Source organism: Natator depressus, chromosome 24 (assembly GCF_965152275.1).
Source record: "Natator depressus isolate rNatDep1 chromosome 24, rNatDep2.hap1, whole genome shotgun sequence".
Classification (NCBI taxonomy): Eukaryota; Metazoa; Chordata; order Testudines; family Cheloniidae; genus Natator; species Natator depressus.
In genome coordinates this window covers 11843139-11864885 of record NC_134257.1, presented here as the reverse complement: position 1 = coordinate 11864885, position 21747 = coordinate 11843139, and the positions used below count along the sequence as shown (strand labels likewise).

General features: G+C 55.0%; 1 protein-coding gene across 4 annotated transcripts in view; it reads left to right on the top strand.

Moving 5' to 3' along the window:
* Positions 1 to 21747, top strand: part of CADM3 (cell adhesion molecule 3) — a 136977-nt gene that overhangs the window by 104227 nt on the left and 11003 nt on the right. For 2 of the 4 annotated variants that reach the window (XM_074938433.1, XM_074938432.1), the window contains 3 exons: positions 4842 to 4932; positions 5268 to 5437; positions 14691 to 15193. In XM_074938433.1, the coding sequence (XP_074794534.1) occupies positions 4842 to 4932; positions 5268 to 5437; positions 14691 to 15178 (749 nt within the window). In that variant the 3' untranslated portion in view covers positions 15179 to 15193. Of the gene's footprint in view, positions 1 to 4841; positions 4933 to 5267; positions 5438 to 14690; positions 15194 to 17791; positions 17918 to 21747 lie in introns of those variants that run through there. The other 2 variants (XM_074938434.1, XM_074938435.1) reach the window with 2 other exon arrangements.

The following is a 21747-nucleotide window of genomic DNA, read 5'->3' as shown; positions in this document are numbered from 1 at the left end:
TGCACACACAGCCTGCTGCTAACCATCGCCTACGCACACACAGCCCACTGATAACCCCACTATGTAGACCAGGGGTGGGCAAACTTTTTGGCCCGAGGGCCACATCAGGGAATAGAAATTGTATGGCGGGCCATGAATGCTCACAAAATTGGGGTTGGGATGTGGGCTCTGGGGTGGGGCTGAGGATGAGGAATTTGGGGTGTAGGAGGGTGCTCTGGGCTGGGATCAAGGGGTTCAGAGGGCGGGAGGGGGATCCAGGGCTAGTGCAGGGATGCAGGAAGGGGTGCAGGGTCTGGCTAGAGGTGCGGGCTCTGGGGTGGGGTTGGGGATGAGAGGTTTGGGGTGCAGGAGGGTGCTCCTGGCTGGGATCAAGGGGTTTGGAGAGCAGGAGGGAGATCAGGGCTGGGGCAGGGGTGTGGGAAGGGGTCCAGGTTCCCAGTGGGGGTGTGGGCTCTGGAGTGGGGCTGAGGATGAGAGGTTTGCGGTGCAGGAGGGTGCTCCAGGCTGGGATCGAGGGGTTTGGAGAGCGGGAGGGGGATCAGGGCTGGGGCAGGGGGTTGGGGCGTGGGGAGATATTCAGGGGTGCAGGCTCCGAGCGGCGCTTACCTCAAGCGGCTCCCGGAACTAGTGTCATGGCCCTTCTCCATCTCCTATGCGGAGACATGGCCAGGTGGCTCTGCACGCTGCGCCATCCGCAAGCACTGCCCCTGCAGCTCCCATTGGAGCGCCGGAGGGGGCCATTGGAGCATGTAGGAGCCGGAACAGGGCCATGCCACAGCTTCCCAGAGCTTTCCAACCCTGCACCCCGGCCGGAGTGGGGCTGAGCCCCATAGTGCGGCCTCCTGACCCAGTGCCCCAGCCAGAGTGGGGCCGAGCCGGGTGGTGCGGCTCGCAGGCCGGCTTAAAACGGCTCGCAGGCTGGATCCAGCCCGCGGGCCGTAGTTTGCCCACCCCTGATGTAGACACCCCGCTAACCCCCCCGCACAGTCCACCACTAACCACTTCATACGTACACACAGCCCACCACTAACCACCCTCTTAGACACACACAGTCCACCACTCACTGTCCCCTATGTGCACACATCCCACCCCTAACCACATATCCCACCACTAACCATCCCCTGCACACACACACAGCCCACTGCTAATCACCCCCCATGCACAAAGAGCCCACTGCTAATCACTAATACACACACACACAGCCCACCACTAAACACCCCTTCACACACATGCATCCCACTGCTCACCACCCTATCCATACACATAGCCCACTACTAACCTCCCCCTGCGCACACACAAATCCCATCACTAACCACCCTGCGCACACATAGCCCACCACCAGCCATGCCTTACACTCACACAGTCCACAGCTAACCCTTCCAGGCAAACACTGAGCCCACCACTAGCCACCCTCTACATGCACACACAGCCCACTGCTAACCATCCCCATGCACAAAGCACTTACTGCTAACCAATACTATGTACACACAGCCCATCGCTAACCTCCCTCCCCACGTACATGCGCACCACTAACTGTTCCCCATGTACAAACACAGCCCACCGCTACTCCCCCACCACTACTCCAGACACACACACATTCCACCGCTAACCACCCCTACACAGACATACAGCCCACTGCTAACCCCCCCAATCTACACACAGCTCACCAGTAACCACTTCCTAAGCACACACAGCCCAATGCTAACCACCCTCAACACACACACTGCCCACCACTAATCAACTTGATGCACACACACCCCCACACTAATTACTCCCACTCACACAAAGCCCACCACTAACAACCCCCTACACGCACACACAGCCTACCGCTAACCCCCCCCGAAACACACACAGCCCTCTCCTAATCACTAATACGCAAACAGCCCACCACTAACCATCCCTACGTACACACAGCCCACTGATGAGCACTAATACACACAATTACAGCTACCACTATCCTCCCATGCACAAACACACAGCCCACCATTAACCACCAACATGCACACACATCCCATCACTAACCACTGCTGCATACACACAACTCAGCACTAACCAATCCCTATGCACACACAGCCCACAGCTTAACCCCTCTACACAGCCGCAGCCCACAGCTTAACCCCCCTACCTAGACAAAGCCCATCAATAACACCCCCATGCACACACAGCCTACAGCTAACCACTCAATGCATGTACACATCCTACCACTAACCACCCTGACGCACACACAGCTCTCCACTCACCACCCCAACACTGTGATGTTCCCCTCTTGTGTTATCTGGACCGGTGATCTGCTAGGCCACTCCAATCCTTGACTCTGGGAGCCAGCCTTACCCTGCTCTGCTGTGAGAACCCCCACTCCTGGGCTGTTCACGCACAGACTACTTACAAGCAAATGACACTAGCCAATATCTCCAGTCCCAGACACAACCCTAGGAACCTCCATCTTGCAGTGTCCAGTTATGCCCGCTGGACACTACAATCTTATATGAGTTCGTCAGTTTAACAAAGAAATTGATATGTACCAGGCTTGTTATCCCAAGGGGAGCCTCTGACACACTTCAAACCAAACACACTGCCTCAAGTAGAATAAACAATGAAATTTATTAATTATAAAGACAGATTTTAAGTGATTACAAGTCAAAGCATAACAAGTCAGATTTGGTCAAATGAAATAAAAGCAAAACGCATTCTAAGCTGATCTTAACGCTTTCAATGTCCTTACAAACTTAGATGTTCTCACCACAGGCTGGCTGGTTGTTCTTCAGCCAGGCTCTCCCCTTTGATCAGCACTTCAGTCGCTTGGTGTGGTGTCTGTAGATGTAGGTGGAAGAGAGAGAGTGAGCATGGCAAACGTCTCTCCCTTTTATCATGTTCTTTCTTCCCTCTTGGTTTTGCCCCCGCCCCAACCTTCAGAGTCAGGTTAGCATTACCTCATCGCAGTTCCAAATTGACCAAAAGAAGGGCAGTGACTCCCTGGAGGGTCTAACAGATTCTTTTGTTGCTGCCGAGGCCAGCGTCCATTGTTCCTGTGAGGCTGGGCTGGGTTTGTCCCATACCTCCTCTCATGACGTGTGAACTGCCTCTCTGTTCTTGGAGAGTTTTTGCATGGGCTTGCTTTAAGCCATGAGGATACATTTTCAGCCTCATAACTATATACATGAAATTTATAACCTATAACCTTACTATAACATTACTGTAACAATTACTATAACATCACTATAACAACCATGCTCAGTGCATCATGAGCCTTCCGAAGACACCCAACATGATAAACTTTGCATTGGATACCACACAGTCATTTTATAAATACGAACATGGGGGTGTCGGGTGTTCCCCCGAGGTACAGAGCATCACAGACACACACACACATCTCACTGCTAATCACTGCTGTGCACACACATCCCACTGTTACCGTCCCCAATGCACACACAGCTCACTGCTAACTCCCCCCACCATACGCACACACAACCCACTGCTAACCAGCCCCTATGCACACACAGATCACCACTAACCCCCACTACATAGACACAACTCACCGCTAACCCCACCCATGCACACACAGCTTGCCACTAACCATCGCCTACACAAACGCATCCCACCGCTAACCCCCATTATGTAGACACAGCCCACCACTAACCACCCTCCTATACACACAGCCCACCGCTAACCACCCCCACGCATACATATCTCATTGCTATCCACCCCATGCACACACACAGCCCACCGCTATCCACCCCATGCACACACAGCCCACCGCTATCCACCCCATGCACACACAGCCCACCGCTAACCACCCATATGCACACACACAGCCCACCGCTAACCACCCCCACGCATACATATCTCATCACTCTCCACCCCATGCACACACATCCCACCGCTAAGCACCCCATGCACACACACAGTCCACCGCTAACCACTCCATGCACACACAGCCAACTGGTAACCACCCCTGTACACACACACAGCCCACCGCTAACCACCCCATGCACACACAGCCCACTGCTAACAGCCCTTGTGCATATACTAATCCCCCGCTAAGCATCCCTTACACACATACTCAGCCCACCGCTAACAACCCACTATATGCACACATAGCCCACTGCTAACCACCCCTATGCACACACACATTGCATCGCTAAACACCCTGTACACACACACAGACCACCGCTAGCCATCCTTACGCGCACACACAGCCCAGCCCACCATTAACCACCCGTACACACTCACATCCCACCGCTAACCCCTCCATACACACACAGAGCCCAATGCTAACCAATCCCCCAAAAACGCAGCCCACCACTAACCACCCCATACGCACAGCCCAACACTAACCCCCGCCACGCACACACAGCTTACCGCTAAGCACCCCCTACATACGCACATCCCACTGCGGGTGTAGGGAGGGAGGGGCATGCTGCGGGTGAACGGTGGGAAGGGCACGCTGTGAGCATGTGGAGAGAGGGTCACACTGCGGGTGTGTGGCAGGAGGGGCACGCTGCAGGTGTAGGGAAGGAGGGAGGTACACAGTATTGGTGTGTGGTGGGGGGACAAGCATTGGTGTTTAGAGGGAGGGGCATGCTGCCGATGTTTGGAAGGAGGGGCATGCTGTGGGTGTAGGGAGGGACGGGGACGCTGCAGGTGTAGGAAGAGAAGGGCACGCTGTGGGTTTATGGAGGGAGGGGCACGCTGCAGCTGAAACGAGGGAGGGGCAAGCTCAGGGTGTAGTGAGGGACATGCCATGGTTGTGGTGGGAGGGGCACCGTGGGCAGGAGCAGGGGCAGCACAGAACGTGCTCCTGGATTTTGATTTTTACCTTTCTCTTTTTTCCCTCCCTCCAGTTAAGCCAACAGCAACGATCGAGCCGGACCCCCCCTACCCCAGGGAGGGCGAGGAGCTGCGGCTGCAGTGTGAAGTCCAGGGCAATCCGATGTAAGCGCCTAGCCCTCCCCAGCCCCTCTGGCTCCCGTCCTCTTCTGCAGGGCTGCTTGCAGCACCCCTCATAGCTCTCTTCACCGGGCTACAGCCTTGCTGCTAGGGCCTGTCCCGGGGGCACTGCAGCTCCTGCCAGTTCAGTGGGATGCAGTCAGGCCTTTGTCACAGTCTGCAAGGGCCTCGGGGATCATGGGGGAAGCTCCCCTGGGAAATGGAAGCTGCTGTAATGAATTCCTAGCTGGGCTGACCTCTGAAGCCAGCACCTGCTGCTGCGTGGGTGTATGCCCCTCGGGGAAGCACCCCTTGCCTTTCACTAACCCCTGTCCTCTTAGCCCCCAGGAGTTCCTGTGGACGAAGGAGGGCAGCGATGTTCCCCTGCGTCCAAACACCAACCGTGTCCTCACCCTCCCCTTCCTCAACAAGAGCGACAGTGGCACCTACATCTGCATGGCCACCAGCACCATGGGTAGCGTTGTAGTGAGGTACAACCTGGACATCAATGGTAAGCACTGGGCACCAGAGAGGGCGTGGAGCGCCTGCTTGCTGCCTCCTTCCCTCTCCGGGGACTAGCACCTGAACCTCTCCTTGCACTCGGCTCCCCGGAGCCTCTGCGATATGCTGCCAAGTACAGTGGAGTTGTCCCTCTGTGGGGCTCGTCCCCCACTGCTGGAGCCATCTGATGTGTGCCCCTGGGTTTGTGCTGCACACTCCCTGCGGGGAGCCCCAGTGTGTTGGGAACACCCCTGGCGGGGAGCTCTGGGTATGTTGGGAACACCCCCTGCTGGGGAGCCCCAGGCGCATTGGGAACGCCCCTTGCTGGGGAGCCCAGGGTTTGTTGGGAACACCCCTTGCTGGGGAGCTCCAGGTGTCTTGGGAACACCCCTATCTGGGGAGCAGTGTGTTGGGTACGCCCGCTGCCAGGGGTGATGCTCTTTGGAAGTACAGTGCAGTGTCCCACGGATGGACCCAGCATGGACCCAGCCAACTGCAGATGCTGAGCCTCAGGGGGCTTGTCTCTGAGCTCCTGCAGCTGCTTCTTTAGCACAGGCTCCGTGAAGCTGCTGCTGCCTCCTCCAACCTGTTCCTCTTTTCTTCCTTCTCTGGTATTTCTCTGCTGTTCTCCCCTCCCTACTCCCCACTCTCCCCCTGGATCACTCCTCACTGCACTTCTATGCTCACTCTTCCCTCCTTCTCTCCTGTTCATTTGCTCCCCTCCCTCCCCGCTGGCTCCTCGGGCCCCCCATGCAGAGCAGGAGGGGAGCAGATTGCCTCTCCAGAGCCCTGCAGGAGCTGATGGGTGTTGCTTGGCTGGGGAGCCCATGCGTAGGAGGAGGGAGTGCAGCTTGTGGGGAGCTGGGAGGGGAGCCACGCAGCCTGGGCTGGGTTCAGTCATTATCTGCTGCTGTAAGGACAAGAGATGAACTGGGGCAGGGAGGGGGCTGGTCTGCTCAGCTACCCGCCTGTGGATAGTGATATGGGAAGAGGGTAGCCAGCAATGGGGAGGAAAAGCTGGCCCTGAATGTCAGGGACTGCAATAGCTGGAAACACCCTGCTGGTCCCTTCTAGAGTATCCCCGGGGCAGTGCAGGACTAGCCCTGTAGGAAGTTTGGAGGTGTTTGTCCAGTCTCATGGGATGGGGCTCCCACCTGTCCCCTAGCCAGATCCACCCGCACGCTCTCAGAAGGATCTCCCGAAGTTTCAGATTGCTCTCCCCCTCTGGGATGGCAGCCCACTGCTCCGAGCTGCACCCTGTGTGGGATACTGAACTGAGTGTGCCCTCTCTCTTATGGTTATTAACACCCTGCACATGTTCACAGGCTGAACTCCCTGGTGTCCCGCCCTCCTCTCCCAGAACAGATGGACCAGATTTGCCCATTACTTGGGGTACACTCAGTTATTAGAGTTACTCTTCAGGCGGCGGGGCGGCGGGGTGTCTGTAATTCTATCCATGTACTGCTTGTGTCACTTGTGTTCTCAGATGGAGCTCTACTTCTCCCTTCTGCAAGTTCCCTCACAGTGGAGCCTGCAGGACCTAGGTTTCCCAGGGCTGGGTTCTTCCAGCCCCAGAATCAGAAGAACACACACATTAACAGAGCGCATCTGAGAGGACCGGGTTAATCAGCACTCCCACGCTGACCCCTTATATGCCCCTGGACTCAGCAGGCTGAGTCAAGTAGCACTTCGAAGCTGCCACCCTCATATATCCCAGGTTCAGCTCGTCCCTATCCCCACTTTCACGTTATAATTCTTCTGGTAGTAGCCCACTTGATGAGCAAACCCCACAGGATTTTTGGGTGCTGCAGGGATCTTCAGCTTAAGTACAAGGAGCATTGCTAAAGAGAAAGAGAGAGAGAGAGAGAGAGAGAGAGAGGGAAGCAACCAGCTTAACCATGAAAGTTATTTATTGCCAGGTAATAACCGTACAAGGGGAGCCAAACAAACAAAACAGTTATAATATTAAATCTAACTTAATGAAGTCCCAATGGAACTGATGCAGATGTTGGATACAAGCATCAGAGCACTTACTTGAGTATTGGTAGGGAAACAACAGTGGTTCAAGGGAGAACACTAGATTTGTTTATGGGTAAACTGATGGCTCAAGGGAGGATACCGAAGTTGTTTTGTTCAGGCTAGACAATAGGAACTGCTCATTCTTGGCTATCGGCCGTGTTCCTTCAAGGAAGCTCACAATGCAATTAGGCAGGTTCAGTATTTTGGATACCAATAAAGGATTTATTACTAGAATTGGTCTGATAGCTACTGAGCTGGGTGTGTGCAGGTGTGGGTTCATTAACAGCTGGGATCAGAGATCCCCCAGAGCAGAGATCCCCCAGAGTTCAGTGCGGTTCTTGCCTTGGAATCTCTCTTCTCCATTCTGTATGCTAATGGGGATGCCTCCCTGCCCCATCCTTGATGCAAATGGGGCTAGGGAAGTTTCCTTAATCCTGTCACCCTTGTACGGAGGGGTTTAGGTGTGTCTTCCACTGCCTTTTCATTCCTTTTTGTAAGCCGATTTAGGGCCAGATGTTCAAAAAAGCCTGACTCCTCCCAGCTCCCACTGACAACAAAGGAGGCTTAGCCCCCAGCCCCATGGAGAATAATGGGCTGCTGAGCCCTTGGTAACTTCAGCCCTTCATCTCGTCCCCTAACTGAGTCTTCCCAGCCCCAGATCATTTCTCTGAGCTGTCCAGAACTGAACAGTCTCCCTGGCACAGCCACCGTCCCAGAGAGCCCCTAGGGTATGATCCCTCTGTTCCTGCCCCAGTGCATTAGCAGCTCATGTCTAACCTGCTCCTCGGGCCCCCCATGCAGAGCAGGAGGGGAGCAGATTGCCCCCAGCCCCATGGAGAATTGCTGGCTGCCCTGGATTCTCTTCCCATGGGTATTCAGGCTGCTGTGGTTTTTTCACCTGTTGCATGTGCTGCATTTCCAAGACATTGCTACTGCTATTCCCTGCCTATGTTTAATGAGTCAGTGTGCTCTGCAAGTGGAACAGAGCTGTGTACCGTTCAGGGTTCTGATTATGATCACTCTAATCTCCTGCTGCCTTGGGATCTGTTCTGTGTCCCCACTGGTGTTTGCAGCTCCTCCTAGTGGGGGTTGTTGGTGAATTTCATGGCTGTGCAGCCCCCTCCCAGACCAGCAGGGCCTGGCTTTCAAGCGCTCTCAGGGACACATGTTTGAAAGTGCTTGGTACAGAGCCGCTCCCACTGTGACAGCCAGGTCTGGATTCTCAGGAGCTGAGTACCACCAAACATGTGTGCAGCAAGCTTAGCTCTTTAGAAATGTGGCCCCGATTCTGCATGCTGACTACTTCTGGAAATCTGCTTCTTTCTGTGACCTCCCATCCATCCATCCCTGGTTCCCAGCACAGTTCTATCTCATGGTCCATTATTGTGAATTGGCTGGGTTATTTTGGCAGTTCTTCCTCCAGTTTTCAGCAACTCCCGAGTCAATCTGAGTGACTGAGGTGAGCAGAGGTTCCGTGTGACAGGAAACCAAACTCCAGATACGCGGCAGCTCCAGTACCATCTCCTCTTTTGCTGCCTACTGTAGAATTCTAGCCAAAAAAACAAAATCAAGTTTGTCTCTTCTCCATCATTCTCAGTCAGCTCCCAGTGCTGCTTATTGCTCACCGCCTCGGTATCCTCCATGCACAGATTGAGGGAGCTTTCACTTTAATAGTCCATCATTTTGTAAGGGGCAGAGGGTCAAAGTGAGCTGACTGTAATGCCAGGATTGCTGTTGATCTTTTCTAAAAAACTAGCATCCGCCCCCTGGAACCTTCCTAACTCTCCAGGACTTTTCTTTCCTGCTCTGGCATGTAAGTCCATTAGCTCATCCCTGTGCCTCCCTGGGACTCACATTGTCCTGATATTGATACATCGCCCATTTGCCTATCTTCACATTTTTCATGGACTCTTGTTAGTTTTCTATCAGAAGCTTCCTCAATTCATTTGTCCCCATTCCTCGTCCATGTGTTGCTTGGTGCAGAGAGCTTTCTGATAGGTGCTCAGTGTCTCGGTCAGATTTCATTCCCTTTCGCACTGACTCATGTCCCTGCTGCACCCTCTCTCTTCGTCTTCCCCCCGACATTTGTGGCAAAAGCCCCTCCTTCCCCCTTGGCAGAGTTAGCTCCTCCCTCTCCTTTCTTTTCTCCCTAGGAGCCTTATTGGATTCTGTTGGCTTTTGATGGTTGCTTGCTTTCCACTCCCTCCATTTCCAAAGCAAGTGACTTCCCCACCTCTGAAGACAACTGACCATGTCTTGTTCTTCTCCAAGGGATCAGAGTCTCGGAGAGCTCCTCAGTCACTGCCACCGCCCCGTGTGCACTCTGATGTGCTCTTCCATTGGACTGTGCTTGCTAGATTTCTGGAGTCCCCAAATGTGCTTTTCCACACTGAATGCCCCTGCCTTGCTGCATGTGGTGAGCCCTTTTTGCTGGGTTCTGGCAGACCAGGGTTACTGGTCCCAGGCCTCCCTTTTATTCTGTCTCAGTCAATTTCTTCATATCAGCAGACCTAGGATGGCTTCTTCTCTGAATGGATTCTGCGGTATCCAGGTTTCAGCGTAGGAGCCGTGTTAGTCTGTATCCGCAAAAAGAAAAGGAGTATTTGTGGCACCTTAGAGACTAACAAATTTATTTGAGCATAAGCTTTCATGAGCTACAGCTCACTTCACCGGATGCAACATGATAAGTGATGAAGTGAGCTCTAGCTCATGAAAGCTTATGCTCAGATAAATTTGTTAGTCTCTAAGGTGCCACAAATACTCCTTTTCTTTTTTCCAGTATCCAGGTCATTGAAGTCCTAGGAATGTGGACTGGTGCTGAGCTAGCTTAATCGTCTCCCAGAAGAGACCAGGAGAGGTAACCCCCCCATGAGCAGAGCTTCCAATAGTTTGTGTTCCCCGGGTGCTGGAGCTTGTCTCTGTTTGAGTCGCATCCTGTCTGCAGCTGAGCAGAGCAATCCCTTCCTTCGTTGTTATCAAGTGCAGATCACAGGGGCTTCAGACCTGGTTCAGACCCAGCTGCCAGCACCCTGTGCCTCCTTTACATCACGGTGAGTCCCGCTCACACTGGGCACCCACAACTCACTGGGGTAAGTGACTACACAAGGTGCTTGGCAGTTGAGAACTGGACACAAATCTTGGGGCATATTTTGCAAAGCTTGTGGGAAAGCAGCAGTGGAGTCTGCACCAGGAGACTGTAACATGGCCAGTGTATCAGCTGCTCACATGCCTTGTGGGGGAGTCAGTGGGGAGAAGCGCTCCCTGGGGGGATGCAGACTCCCTCAGCAACCCCACCACAGAACAGGCTCTGGTTTTGCCCGTTCCAATCTCCCTGTTTGGCCCCTGCACTCAGATCCCAAACACACATTTGCCGGTGCCTTGCACTGCTGAGAGTCCTGCTCACTGGAGTATTAATAAATGAGCCAAAGGTGTTAACTTCACTGAGTCACTGTCTGACACTAACAGTGCTAAACAGGGTCCAGGGGGTTGGTATCCCGAGACCTCAGCCTGCTTTGTCCCTGGGCGAACACACCATTAAACATCCCTTTAGCCTTCTATTAATGTACAGAAAAGAAGGGAAACAGTTGAAACCTTTGCCATGTAAAATATGAAGCCAGGCTGGCATTGTAACAGCATCGCTAGATCTCTTTCCCTTCAGCTGGACAGTTTTTAGAATGGAAACCCCCACCCCCATGCTGTTTGACAGTCTCTTAGACCAGGGTTTCTCAACCTGTGGGTTGGGACCCAAAATTGGGTCACCAGAATGTTTCAAAGGGTTGAGTGGCAGCTCCTGTGTGTCCCCTGGGGCTGGCTGGGCTCGCCTCCTTGCTCCAGGCACTGCAACCTCTGGGTCTCAGCACCACTCAGGTTTGGCCCAGCCATCATGATGACGGGAGTCCGGGTAGGCCAAATTTGAGTGAGTGACACTGCAACCCCAAGAGCCAGATCACAACTCCACTCACGCAAATTTGGTCTAGTCAGGGGGGCGGGGCCAAACCTCAGCAGTGCTGCAGTCCCAGAGGTTGCAATGCCCAGAGTGGAGAGCCAAGTCCAGCCAGCCCCACAGCACAGGAGCTGCACTGTGGGGTGAGTGCCAGGCAGGACGCAACTCTTTTGGGAGGGGAGGCAGGATCCGACTGAAAGCACCCCACGGCCAAGGTTACCATATTTCAAGTTCCGAAATAGAGGACACTGCCAGGGGGAGGGAGAGTTGAAGAGGGGGTATAGTTTCTATGGCAGAACCATCCCATCCCACCCTTACTTCTGCTCTGCTGCAGAGCGGCAGCGCTGCCTTCAGAGCTGGGTGCCCTGTCAGCAGCGGCTGCTCTCCAGAAGGCAAGGGGAAAGGACAAGCAAGGAAAAATCATGGACATTTGTTCGTATTTCAAAAATCCACCCAGACGGAGGTTGGAGGACCAGAACAGAGGTCATGTCTGGGAAAACCCAGACATATGGTAACCCTACCAGGGCCTCTGCCTCCAGACTATTTACTGGGTTGCAGCAGGCCATAAACATTTGCAAATGGGTCTGGAGCCCAAAAAGGTTGAGAACTACTGACATAGGTGGTATCAAAGATGGTGGTAACAGTCATCCCAGGTGGTGTTTGGGATTCAGCTGGAGCCGGTGGGGTGGCCATGTCATCTGGGTCCCTTGCGCTGGCCCGGTGTGGTCAAGTCACTTCTTGGGATCAGGATCTGCCCTGGAGTCCCAGGAAGCCCTGGGCATGGCAGCCATGATGGTGAAGTTCACTCCAGGACCTTCTGTCCTTCCCGTCTGTTCTTCTTTTTGTTCTTTCCTTCCCACAAAATCTCGTTCTTTTAAGGACTCAAAAGGGAGTGATGGGTGGAATAGCTCCTCCCCTCATTATTTTGTCCCCCAGTTAGGCCTCATTTCTGACATGTCAGTTTTGGCTCATTCATTTCCTGCTCCACATCTCCTGTTTTTAACCATGTAATTTCAACACAATCCTTGACTTATATTAACTAGGCCTTTTTGTCTGAACTAATTCACCTGTTCTGTCTCCCTTTGTACCTTTCCCCATCAGCGCGAATCATTATAGGGTATTGTAACAACTTATGAACTTCTACAGTCATTTCACAGTTGAGCTCACAATTTGGGTCAATATGTAGGCCCAGTTGTTACAACACCATGCCACATAGCGATCCAGAGGCAGCCCCTCATGCACTTCCTTAGCTCCCGCCCGAGGGGACACTCCTGCATTACACTGAGAGCCGGACAAGGGCATGCCTGGAAAGCTGCAGTGAAATACCAAAGAGATGCCTGGAAAATGCTTCATTGGGCTGCTAGGCCCATCACAGACACAGGCTGAGAGCTACCAGAACTCGTAACACCCAGGGCTCCTAAGCAGAAGCTAACGGGGCTATACTGCCTGAAGGGCACAGAGCCAGGATGAAGGGAGGCAGGGAGGGGCATATGGGCAGGGGCATGTGGAGGTTGTGTGAGGCTGAGTAAGGGCACTAGAGGGGCAGGTGCAGACCAAGGGGGAAGAGCACCAAGTGAGGGCTCTTTTCCATGGATCCAGACCATGGAGTTTGACTTTACAATGGTTATAGCCAGAGCCAGCTGGGGCAGTGAGAGGAAGAGGAGGAGCACAGGGAAGAGGAAAAGGCCCCGGGCGGCGAGGGGAAGGGGAGGGGCACGGGGAAGGGGGAAAGCCTCTGGGCAGTGAGGGGAAGCGGAGGGACACAGGGAAGAGGAAAAGGCCCCAGGCGGCGAGGGGAAGGGGAGGGGCACGGGGAAGGGGGAAAGCCTCTGGGCAGTGAGGGGAAGCGGAGGGGCACAGGGAAGAGGAAAAGGCCCCGGGCAGTGAGGGGAAGCAGAGAGGCATGGGGAAGAGGAAAAGGCCCCAGGCGGCGAGGGGAAGGGGAGGGGCACGGGGAAGAGGAAAAGGCCCCAGGCGGCGAGGGGAAGGGGAGGGGCACGGGGAAGGGGGAAAGCCTCTGGCAGTGAGGGGAAGCGGAGGGGCACAGGGAAGAGGAAAAGGCCCCGGGCAGTGAGGGGAAGCAGAGAGGCATGGGGAAGAGGAAAAGGCCCCAGGCGGCGAGGGGAAGGGGAGGGGCACGGGGAAGAGGAAAAGGCCCCAGGCGGCGAGGGGAAGGGGAGGGGCACGGGGAAGAGGAAAAGGCCCCAGGCGGCGAGGGGAAGGGGAGGGGCACGGGGAAGAGGAAAAGGCCCCAGGCGGCGAGGGGAAGGGGAGGGGCACGGGGAAGGGGGAAAGCCTCTGGCAGTGAGGGGAAGCGGAGGGGCACAGGGAAGAGGAAAAGGCCCCGGGTGGTGAGGGGAAGCAGAGGGGCATGAGGAAGAGGAAAAGGCCCCAGGCAGCGAGGGGAAGGGGGAAGGGCCCCGGGCAGTGAGGGGAAGCAGAAGGGCACGGGCAGCGAGGAGAAGTGGAGGGGCCCGGGGAAGAGGAAAAGGCCCGTCCATGTGGGCGGCAGAGGAGAGCAAGGGCTGGGAAGGAGTCTTCATGTGGAATTGGCAATGAATATGACAGCCACAGAACAGCAGATGGCAGGGGCTGCCTCCCCTCCCCCAGGAAGGCAAGAGGGAGAAGATGTCAAATAAGAAGGGGTTGAGGCTGGGAGGAGCCTGTAAGGAAGGAGGGGTGGAGCTAAGCAAAGGTCAAGCGGCACTGACACACCCCCATATTGGGTTGCTGCTATACATTGTATAGCTCCCAGGATCAGGGCCCTTGTGCTGGCACTGACCAAGCACACATTCTTTTGGGAAGAGCTTGCAATCTTCATCTGAACCTGTGACAGTAGGGGCCTGAACCTGTGACAGCAGTGGGTTGGGATTGAGGGGCACTGGCAGAGCAGTGGGGGGAGCCCAGGGCTGGGAGAGCACAGGTCTGCAGGTCAGGATTGAGAGGCATCAGCAGAGCTGTGTGGGGAGGGCCCAGTGCTGAGATAGCTGGGGCTGCAGGTCACAATTAAGGGGAACCAACAGAGCTGTGTGTGGGGTGGTCCCATGGCTGGGATAGCACGGGGCTGCAGGTCAGAATTGAGGGGCATTGGCAGAGCTGTGTGGTGAGGTCCCATGGCTGGGATAGCAGGGAGCTGCAGGTCGGGACTATGGGGCACTGGCAGAGCTGAGTACAGAGGGCTGGGCATTAGGAGAGAGTTGATAGAGACCTCCAGACATCATTTCCATCTTGGAGTCTCTCACACCATTGCTGTCATCTCTCCAGGTTGATTTGTTTCCCTTTTTTTTGTTGTCCTCCCCAGATTTTTCCCAGCTCCCCACCCCACATGTTCACTCCACTCCAGCCCCTTCGTCAGGCCCTTCCCAGTCCACCACTCATGTTACCATGGCTACTGCTTCATCCTTCACTCCAGTCGCTGTCCAAGGTACCGTAAGCTCCTTTTCTATTTCTTTATGGATTCCCTGCTCCCATGCCCAGTGGGGAGTGCTGCAGGACATAGGAGGAGAATGGCTGCCAAGCCCAGAGGGACAAGGGCTGTGGCTCCAGCGGAGGAATTACTGCCAGCCCCTGGCTAGTACAATCAGGGGATTGTTCCTAGCACTTGGCTTCCTCGTTGGAATGTCCAGGTTCTGCAGCCGCCTTGCCAGTTCACCCTGCAAAGCCAGAATCCATAGGAGTAAAAGGTCCCAGACTGTGGCAAGTAGGATTGTGGTAGCAGAAGAGGCCAGTGGCCCATCAAGTGTGACAGCCCACCTCCCTGTTGGTCCAGTACTGCTCTGCCCATGGTAACACACACCAGTGGTCTCTCGCTCTGGGTGCTGTCGCTGCAGGAACCATTGCCAGAGGCTTCGGAGGTTGTGGAAAATCGCCATATGCATCTTCGGGTCCCAGATGGGGAACCACCTGTCTCTCCCCTAACACATGAGCCCTTACCGTGTGTATCCTAGTGATTGCCATTGCTTTCAGGCAGCGACATGTCTAATCAGTGTACTAACTGTACTAAGCTATTTGCTGTAATGCAGTCATGTGGCAGGATAGGTTAATCACACATTGCAAAAAGTGCCTTTTGTCTGTCTGAAGTGTTGCCTTTTCATTTTGAATGCCTCTTGTTCTTGTGTTAAGGGGCTGGGTGGCTCAGAGCCCTACTGGCTCCCTGCCCCGTTCCTCTCTTTATATCCCTCTGCTGTCCTCTCTTTTATTCTTCTCCATTCCAAACTCTCCCCCTTCAGATGCCCCCCCTCCTCTCTAAGCATTTCTGTGACCCTTCCCTGGACCTTCCAATTCCTGAGCCAACACTTTTGGGATGAAGCAACTAAAACTGAATGAAAATTTGCCCCTGCACGCCCAGCACACCTGGCAGACACTGTTCCCCTGACAGGCACAGACTCCTGACACTGCCCCGGCTCCCAGGTGTGAACACCAGACATCGTCCTCCCTTCCAGATGCAGACACGAGAAACACCATCACCCTCAGCACAGACATGAGACCCCGTTCTCCACCCCTTCCCCCCCCTGCAAGCACAGACACACAAAACGCTGTCATCCACAGGCACAAGGCATTGTCCCCATCCCCCAGCATGGACACAAGACACCATCACCCCCAGCACTGCCATGAGAAACTTCCTCCCCCCAAGCACAAGTACGAGACACCATCTCCACAGCATGTACATGAGACACCATCCTCCCCCACCCCCGCCCTTGTGAGGCGGATTCGTAACCTTGGTCTGGGGTTGGGACACTGTGACAAGGGGCCTGGAAGGTGCTCTGTGGTGCCAAGTAGCCAAGGCAAGCCCTGGCAGGTGGTCTGAGATGCTCTAGGGGCGCTGCTACCCAGTCAGTGCCTGAGGTTTCCCTCTGAGTCATGAGCACCCTGCATTCCAGGCTGCTGTCCCCATGTCCCCCTGTTCCGCCTTTGCTGACAAGAGACAGGATGGTTTGAACAGAGGGGCCAGAATGAACTGGGCCAACGTCAACTGCTCCGAGTATAGTCACCTGCCTGCCGTGGCAGCTTCCAAGGCAAAGTGCTCCTGACAGCCAGAGGAGCCAATTGCACAGGCTGTGCTGTTTCAGAGACAGAGGAGTCTGGCAGAGCAGGGCCTGTCATAGCAATGGAGATAGAGCCCCTGAGCATGCCATGCTATGGGGCAGGACTGAAAGGCATGGGCAGAGCCAGGGCTGCAGGTTGGGATTGAGGCAGCATCACAGAGCTAGGCAGGAGCCCAAGACTGGAATAGCCAGGGCTCTGCAGGGCAGGAGGGAGGGGCATGAGCATGTGGGGGTAGGTCGCTCACTCTGTGGCCAGTGCTAGTTACTCGCTTTCAGGAGTGCTCATTGTACTCCAGACCAGTGGATGGGTTGGCGGGGAAAGGAGAGGAGAGGAGACAGGGTGGGTAGGGATGGGGCGGAGTGGAGAGGGGAGGGGATAGATGGGCAGGGAAGGAGAGGAGAGAGGGCAAGGATGGGGTGGGGAGAGATGAAAGGGACAGGGACTGGGGTGGGCTTTCACCTCTTGCCCAGTCCCAGCTCTCCGGGCCCTTGGACCCGCTCTGGCCTCTCTCTCTCCACTTCCCTCCCAGTTTCCTCCTCTTCTGCCTGCATCCAGCCCCACTGCACTGGGGCAAGAGCTTTCTCCGTTGCAGCTCCACTGTGCATCCATCGCATTTCTCGTCTCTGCTGGCAGCTCCTCTCTGCATCTGTTGCATTTCCCATCTCCACCGCAGCCCTTCTCTGCCTCCATCACATTTTCCATCTCCGCTGCAGCCCTCTCTGCGTCCATCACATTTCCCATCACTGCTGGCGGCCCCTCTCCTCGTCCATGGAATCTCTTTCCTTAGAGGTTTTTAAGCTCAGGCTTGACAAAGCCCTGGCTGGGATGATTTAGTTGGGGATTGGTCCTGCTTTGAGCAGGGGGTTGGACTAGATGACCTCCTGAGGTCCCTGCCAACCCTGATATTCTATTACATTTCCCATCTCTGCTGACAGCCCCTCTCTGCCTCCATCACATTTCCCATCTCCACTGCAGCCCTTCTCTGCCTCCATCACATTTTCCATCTCCCCCAGCAGCCCCTCTCTGCCTCCATCATATTTCTCGTCTCTGCTGGCAGCCCCTCTCCTCTCTCTGGCTCTGCACTTCTCTCTCCCACTGGTAATATTTCACTCCCAGCTTTTAGGACCTGGCAGCTGGTGGGAAGGATGCAGCCATGGGGAAAGCTGTGCTCTACTGGAATGTGCCCTTAGCACCCCAAGGTTCCATGTAAGGGCACATGGAGCCAGGCCAGGCACACACATTGCGACCCCCCAGCTCTGGTGCTGAGAGAGTTTCTGTACCACGCAGGACTTCAGCAGGGCCTGTAAACACCTTTCTCTCTCTCTCTCTCTCCCCCCTGCACTGCCACATGTATAGACGCCAGCCCAATGTCTTCCTCCTCTGGCACATACCATGCTGTGATCGGTGGAGTGGTCGCAGTCATTGTCTTTCTGCTACTCAGCCTGCTCATCGTCCTGGCACACTACCTAATCAGGCACAAAGGTAAGGCTTGGCCACTGCCTACAGCTCAGCTCACGGGCTGGCCTCTCAGAAGTGGGAAGGAGAAGGCAGCCAAGTCTCTCTCGCCTATGGCCTTCGGCCTATTCATGATTGCTTCCTGTTTAATGCTGTCCATCCCGTGCTCTTCCAGAGCCTCCTGGGGCTTGGCACTGCCATGAGGGGAACAAGTGTTTTGCTTTCACGGCCTGGGTGCTGCAGGGACGTGCTGGGCATGGATCATTCGGAGCTAGAGTTCCAGCCCTGGGGGAAGGAGTCTCCTGTTGCCCCACAGCACGCCCTGCCTGCCGTACACAGAGGAGCCGCGCATGACCTGGCACAGAGGGAGCAGAGACCTGTGTGACGAAGTGGGACTATTCTTAATGTTTCCTCTGAATAGTGTGGGGGTGCCTCAGATTTCCCTAGGCAGTTCTTAAGTATCTAGGTGGTGGGATAAGGGTGTATGATCATTGCAGAGCCCTGGAGGGCAGGTGTATGCAGGGGTCTGGACACAGAGAATGGCCGACACCCTGTTTCCGGGCAACTGATGGCCTGGGCCCTTCCTCCCTGCAAGATCAGAGCTAAAGGGTTGGAGAACAAAGGAATCAGGTGACCTCCTGGCCCAGGAAAGGGACAAAGCCCAGAGGAGGAGGGGCTGGAGAGAGTTTCAGTTTGGGGCTGGCTGGGACATGGAGTGAAGGGCAGACGTGGTTGTCTGGCTCACTGCCCCCCAAAATGGACCCAGCTGAGGGGTCCTGTTCTCTGTACCTACAAGCTCTGTGTTAGACCATGTTCCTGTCGTCTAATAAAGCTTCTGTTTTACTGGCTGGCGGAGAGTCACATCTGACTGCGAAGTTGGGGTGCAGGACCCTCTGGCTTCCCCAGGAGCCTGCCTGGGTGGACTCACTGTGGGAAGCGCAGGGAGGGGCAGAGGATGCTGAATGCTCCAAGGTCAGACCCAGGAAGGTGGAAGCTGTGTGAGCTGTGTGACCTGCAGACAGTCTGCTCACAGAAAGGAGACTTCCCCAGAATCCTGACTGGCTTCGTAGGGAGCAGTTCCAGAGCATCGCCCAGGGACTCCGTGACAACTGGTGGCAGCGGTGGGATCTACTGCACCCCGTGGATGGCGCTTCCTGCAGTAAGTGACTGGGGAGCAGTAAAATGAAGGGGGATTGACGGGGACCAGGCGTGCTGAAGATTCAGAAAGAGACAGTTTCAGGGGGCGGTTAACCCCTAGGAGTGTGTGACCAGAGAGAAGGACTTTTGCAGTAACAGGGTACCCCGGGGCGGAGGAGTCTGCAGCTCGACCCTGGCAAAGAGGTGGTGACCTTGAGAATGGCTGGCACACTAGGAGTTCTCCCTGGAAACCGTGGGGAGCTGAGAGCACACAGGCCTGTGAGTCCACAACAACTTGGGAAGAGCGGAGTGATGGCGTGTCACCATCTCCTTAAGAAGGACATTGTAACCCTGTGCAGAAAGAAAGGGTTGAGCATTAGAAAATTCACCAAAGCAGAGTTAATTGTGCAGCTGGAGGAGGATGACCGCTCTAAGGAACAGATTCCTGACCCCAAATGGGGCTATAGCAGGATCTGGGAGCAGCTGGAGTGGGAGCCAGGCCTCGCCAAGACTCCTGTCCCCGACCAGACAAGGGTCTTCACGATCGGGTTCCCCATCGGGAGATCGGAGACGGACGGGATTGGAGCTGAGTCCGAGAGAGCAAGAGGACTGTGAGAGACAGCGAGAGTCTGAGAAAGAGCTGTGGAAGCAGCAGCAGCATGAACTGGCGATGGTAGAGCAGAGAGGCATAGGGGACCTCCCAGGGGTGAGTGGAGATAGACCCCGGGATGCCAGTTCCGCAGGGAACCTCGAGACTAAATTGCTGCCCCTGGTTAAGGATGGGGGGATGTGGATGCCCACCTCACTGCCTTTGAGCAGGCTGGCGATTTGAACCGGGGGACCCTGCGGAAAAGCCCCGGTGTCTAGCTCCCTTGCTGGGTCCCCAGGCCATAGAATCCGTCAGCCAGATGGGTGGGGAGGTGGACACGCTCCCACTCCTGACTCCAACCTATATGTCTGTGTGGAGTTTCCTGGGGCCAGGCCCCTCGGACCTCCAGTGGGAGCAGAAGGTGATGGTCAATGGGGAGACATTCCTGGGGTGGCGAGATCCTGGGACAGAGAGAACTGTTGTCAGGCCCTGGGTGGTGCCTCAGAGGCTGAGGGGCTGTGTAAGCTGGGTGAGGGTCCCAGGGACGAAGCCCCTCACCCTGCCTATAGCCCAGATCCCTGTGCAGACCCAGGAGGGGTGGGGCTGACTGGTCGTTGGGGTTCTCCAGGATACCAGCTGCGAGACCCTGTTGTGGGGTGGCTGTGTCTCTTTGGGACAGGATCCAGGCCCTGCTCCTGTAACTGCCAAGGGTTTGAATTTGAATCCAGGGAACCAATTGGTGGAGAGGGAAATGGTCAGTGAAAATGCAGATGATCTGGCTGGCAGGGGGGAGGAGCGGCTAGGCTCAGGCTACCTGCCTACCTGTAACCAGACCCCTGGGGCTGGATGGGACAGAGAGATGCTCCCCGCCCCCCTTGCACAGTGGAGAGGGGGCTCAGGCTGGCTCTGATGCAGTGAGGTAAGCAGCGAGCTCGCTGCCTACCCCCACTGGGACAGCAAGGGCAGTGCTGAGCACAGTGGGAGCTGAGACCCCAGCTGAGTCGGGGGAGACACAGGCAGGGCAGGGTATCTGTTGGGAGTGGCAAGGTGCTTGGTAAGGAAAGTTTGGATGAGCCTAGGCAGCCTTGTGAGCTGATGGCTATGTCTAGTCAGCAGTGTGGGAAGGCGAGGAGAGTGGAAGATGAGTGTCCCTGTACCTTACCTGTTACCTGGGTGGAGAATTGTGACAGTGAAGGAAATGTGCCTGTGTCTATCAGGGGTATTGACTTGCCTATGGAGGGAGCTACCCTGATCTCCAAGCAGTTGTCTGTGACCAGCCTTGTGTGCTGGGACCAGGGGAATGAGATCCCAAGCTGTGTGTCTGGGAAAGGAGAAAGTGTGTCCGGATCTTTTTTGTCTGTGGTGCAGACAGAAGGGGCCTTTCAGCCTGTGATAGTTGAGGGTAGTGCAGTTGTCTCAGAGTTTGTTCTGGATTCAGCTAAAGCCCAGGAAGGGAATGGTCCTAAGTTTGTGTCTGCTCGGGAGAATGGCACTGTAACTAGGTCGCATCCAGTTAGTGTCTATGTAAAATCCCAGAGACCAGACAATTCTGGTGCTTGTATTTTGCTTGTTGCTAGTGTGTTGTTGGGAAAGGTTGTAGCAACTCTGTCTAATCACGGTAAGATCCTAGCCCGACACAAGGAGAGCATGAAGGTGATGTGATTGTGTTACCTACTGAGGGTTTGGAAACCTGTGGCAAGAAGGAGAAGATTCCTGAACTTGTGTGTGGCAAAGGGAAGGAGAATGCTTCTAACCTTTTATCTAGGAAGTCTGTATATTGGCCTGAAAGGGCATTGTGTAGGAATCCGCCGAATGGGCCAGAGGTAATTCTGGATGTAAGTGAGACCCAGAAAGTGTCTGTTGTTGCTCAGGAAAGTGTTTCTCTAGAGCAAGCCCTAAGTGAAGAGGGTAAGAGCAGAATTTCTGTGAGGGGTGAATTGTTGCATAGAAAAGCCCTAGGGAAAGGAATCCTCATGGAGTCTTTGCAAGCAGTTTACTGCAACTGAAGGGTGTGAAAGTGATTTAATCAAGAAAGTTTCAGTTCCTAGCAGCCAGAAATTTTCTGTTGTGAATGGATCCACTGACTTTCCTGTTGAAAGACCCAGTGTGGATAGGTTTGAGAAGGTCTCAG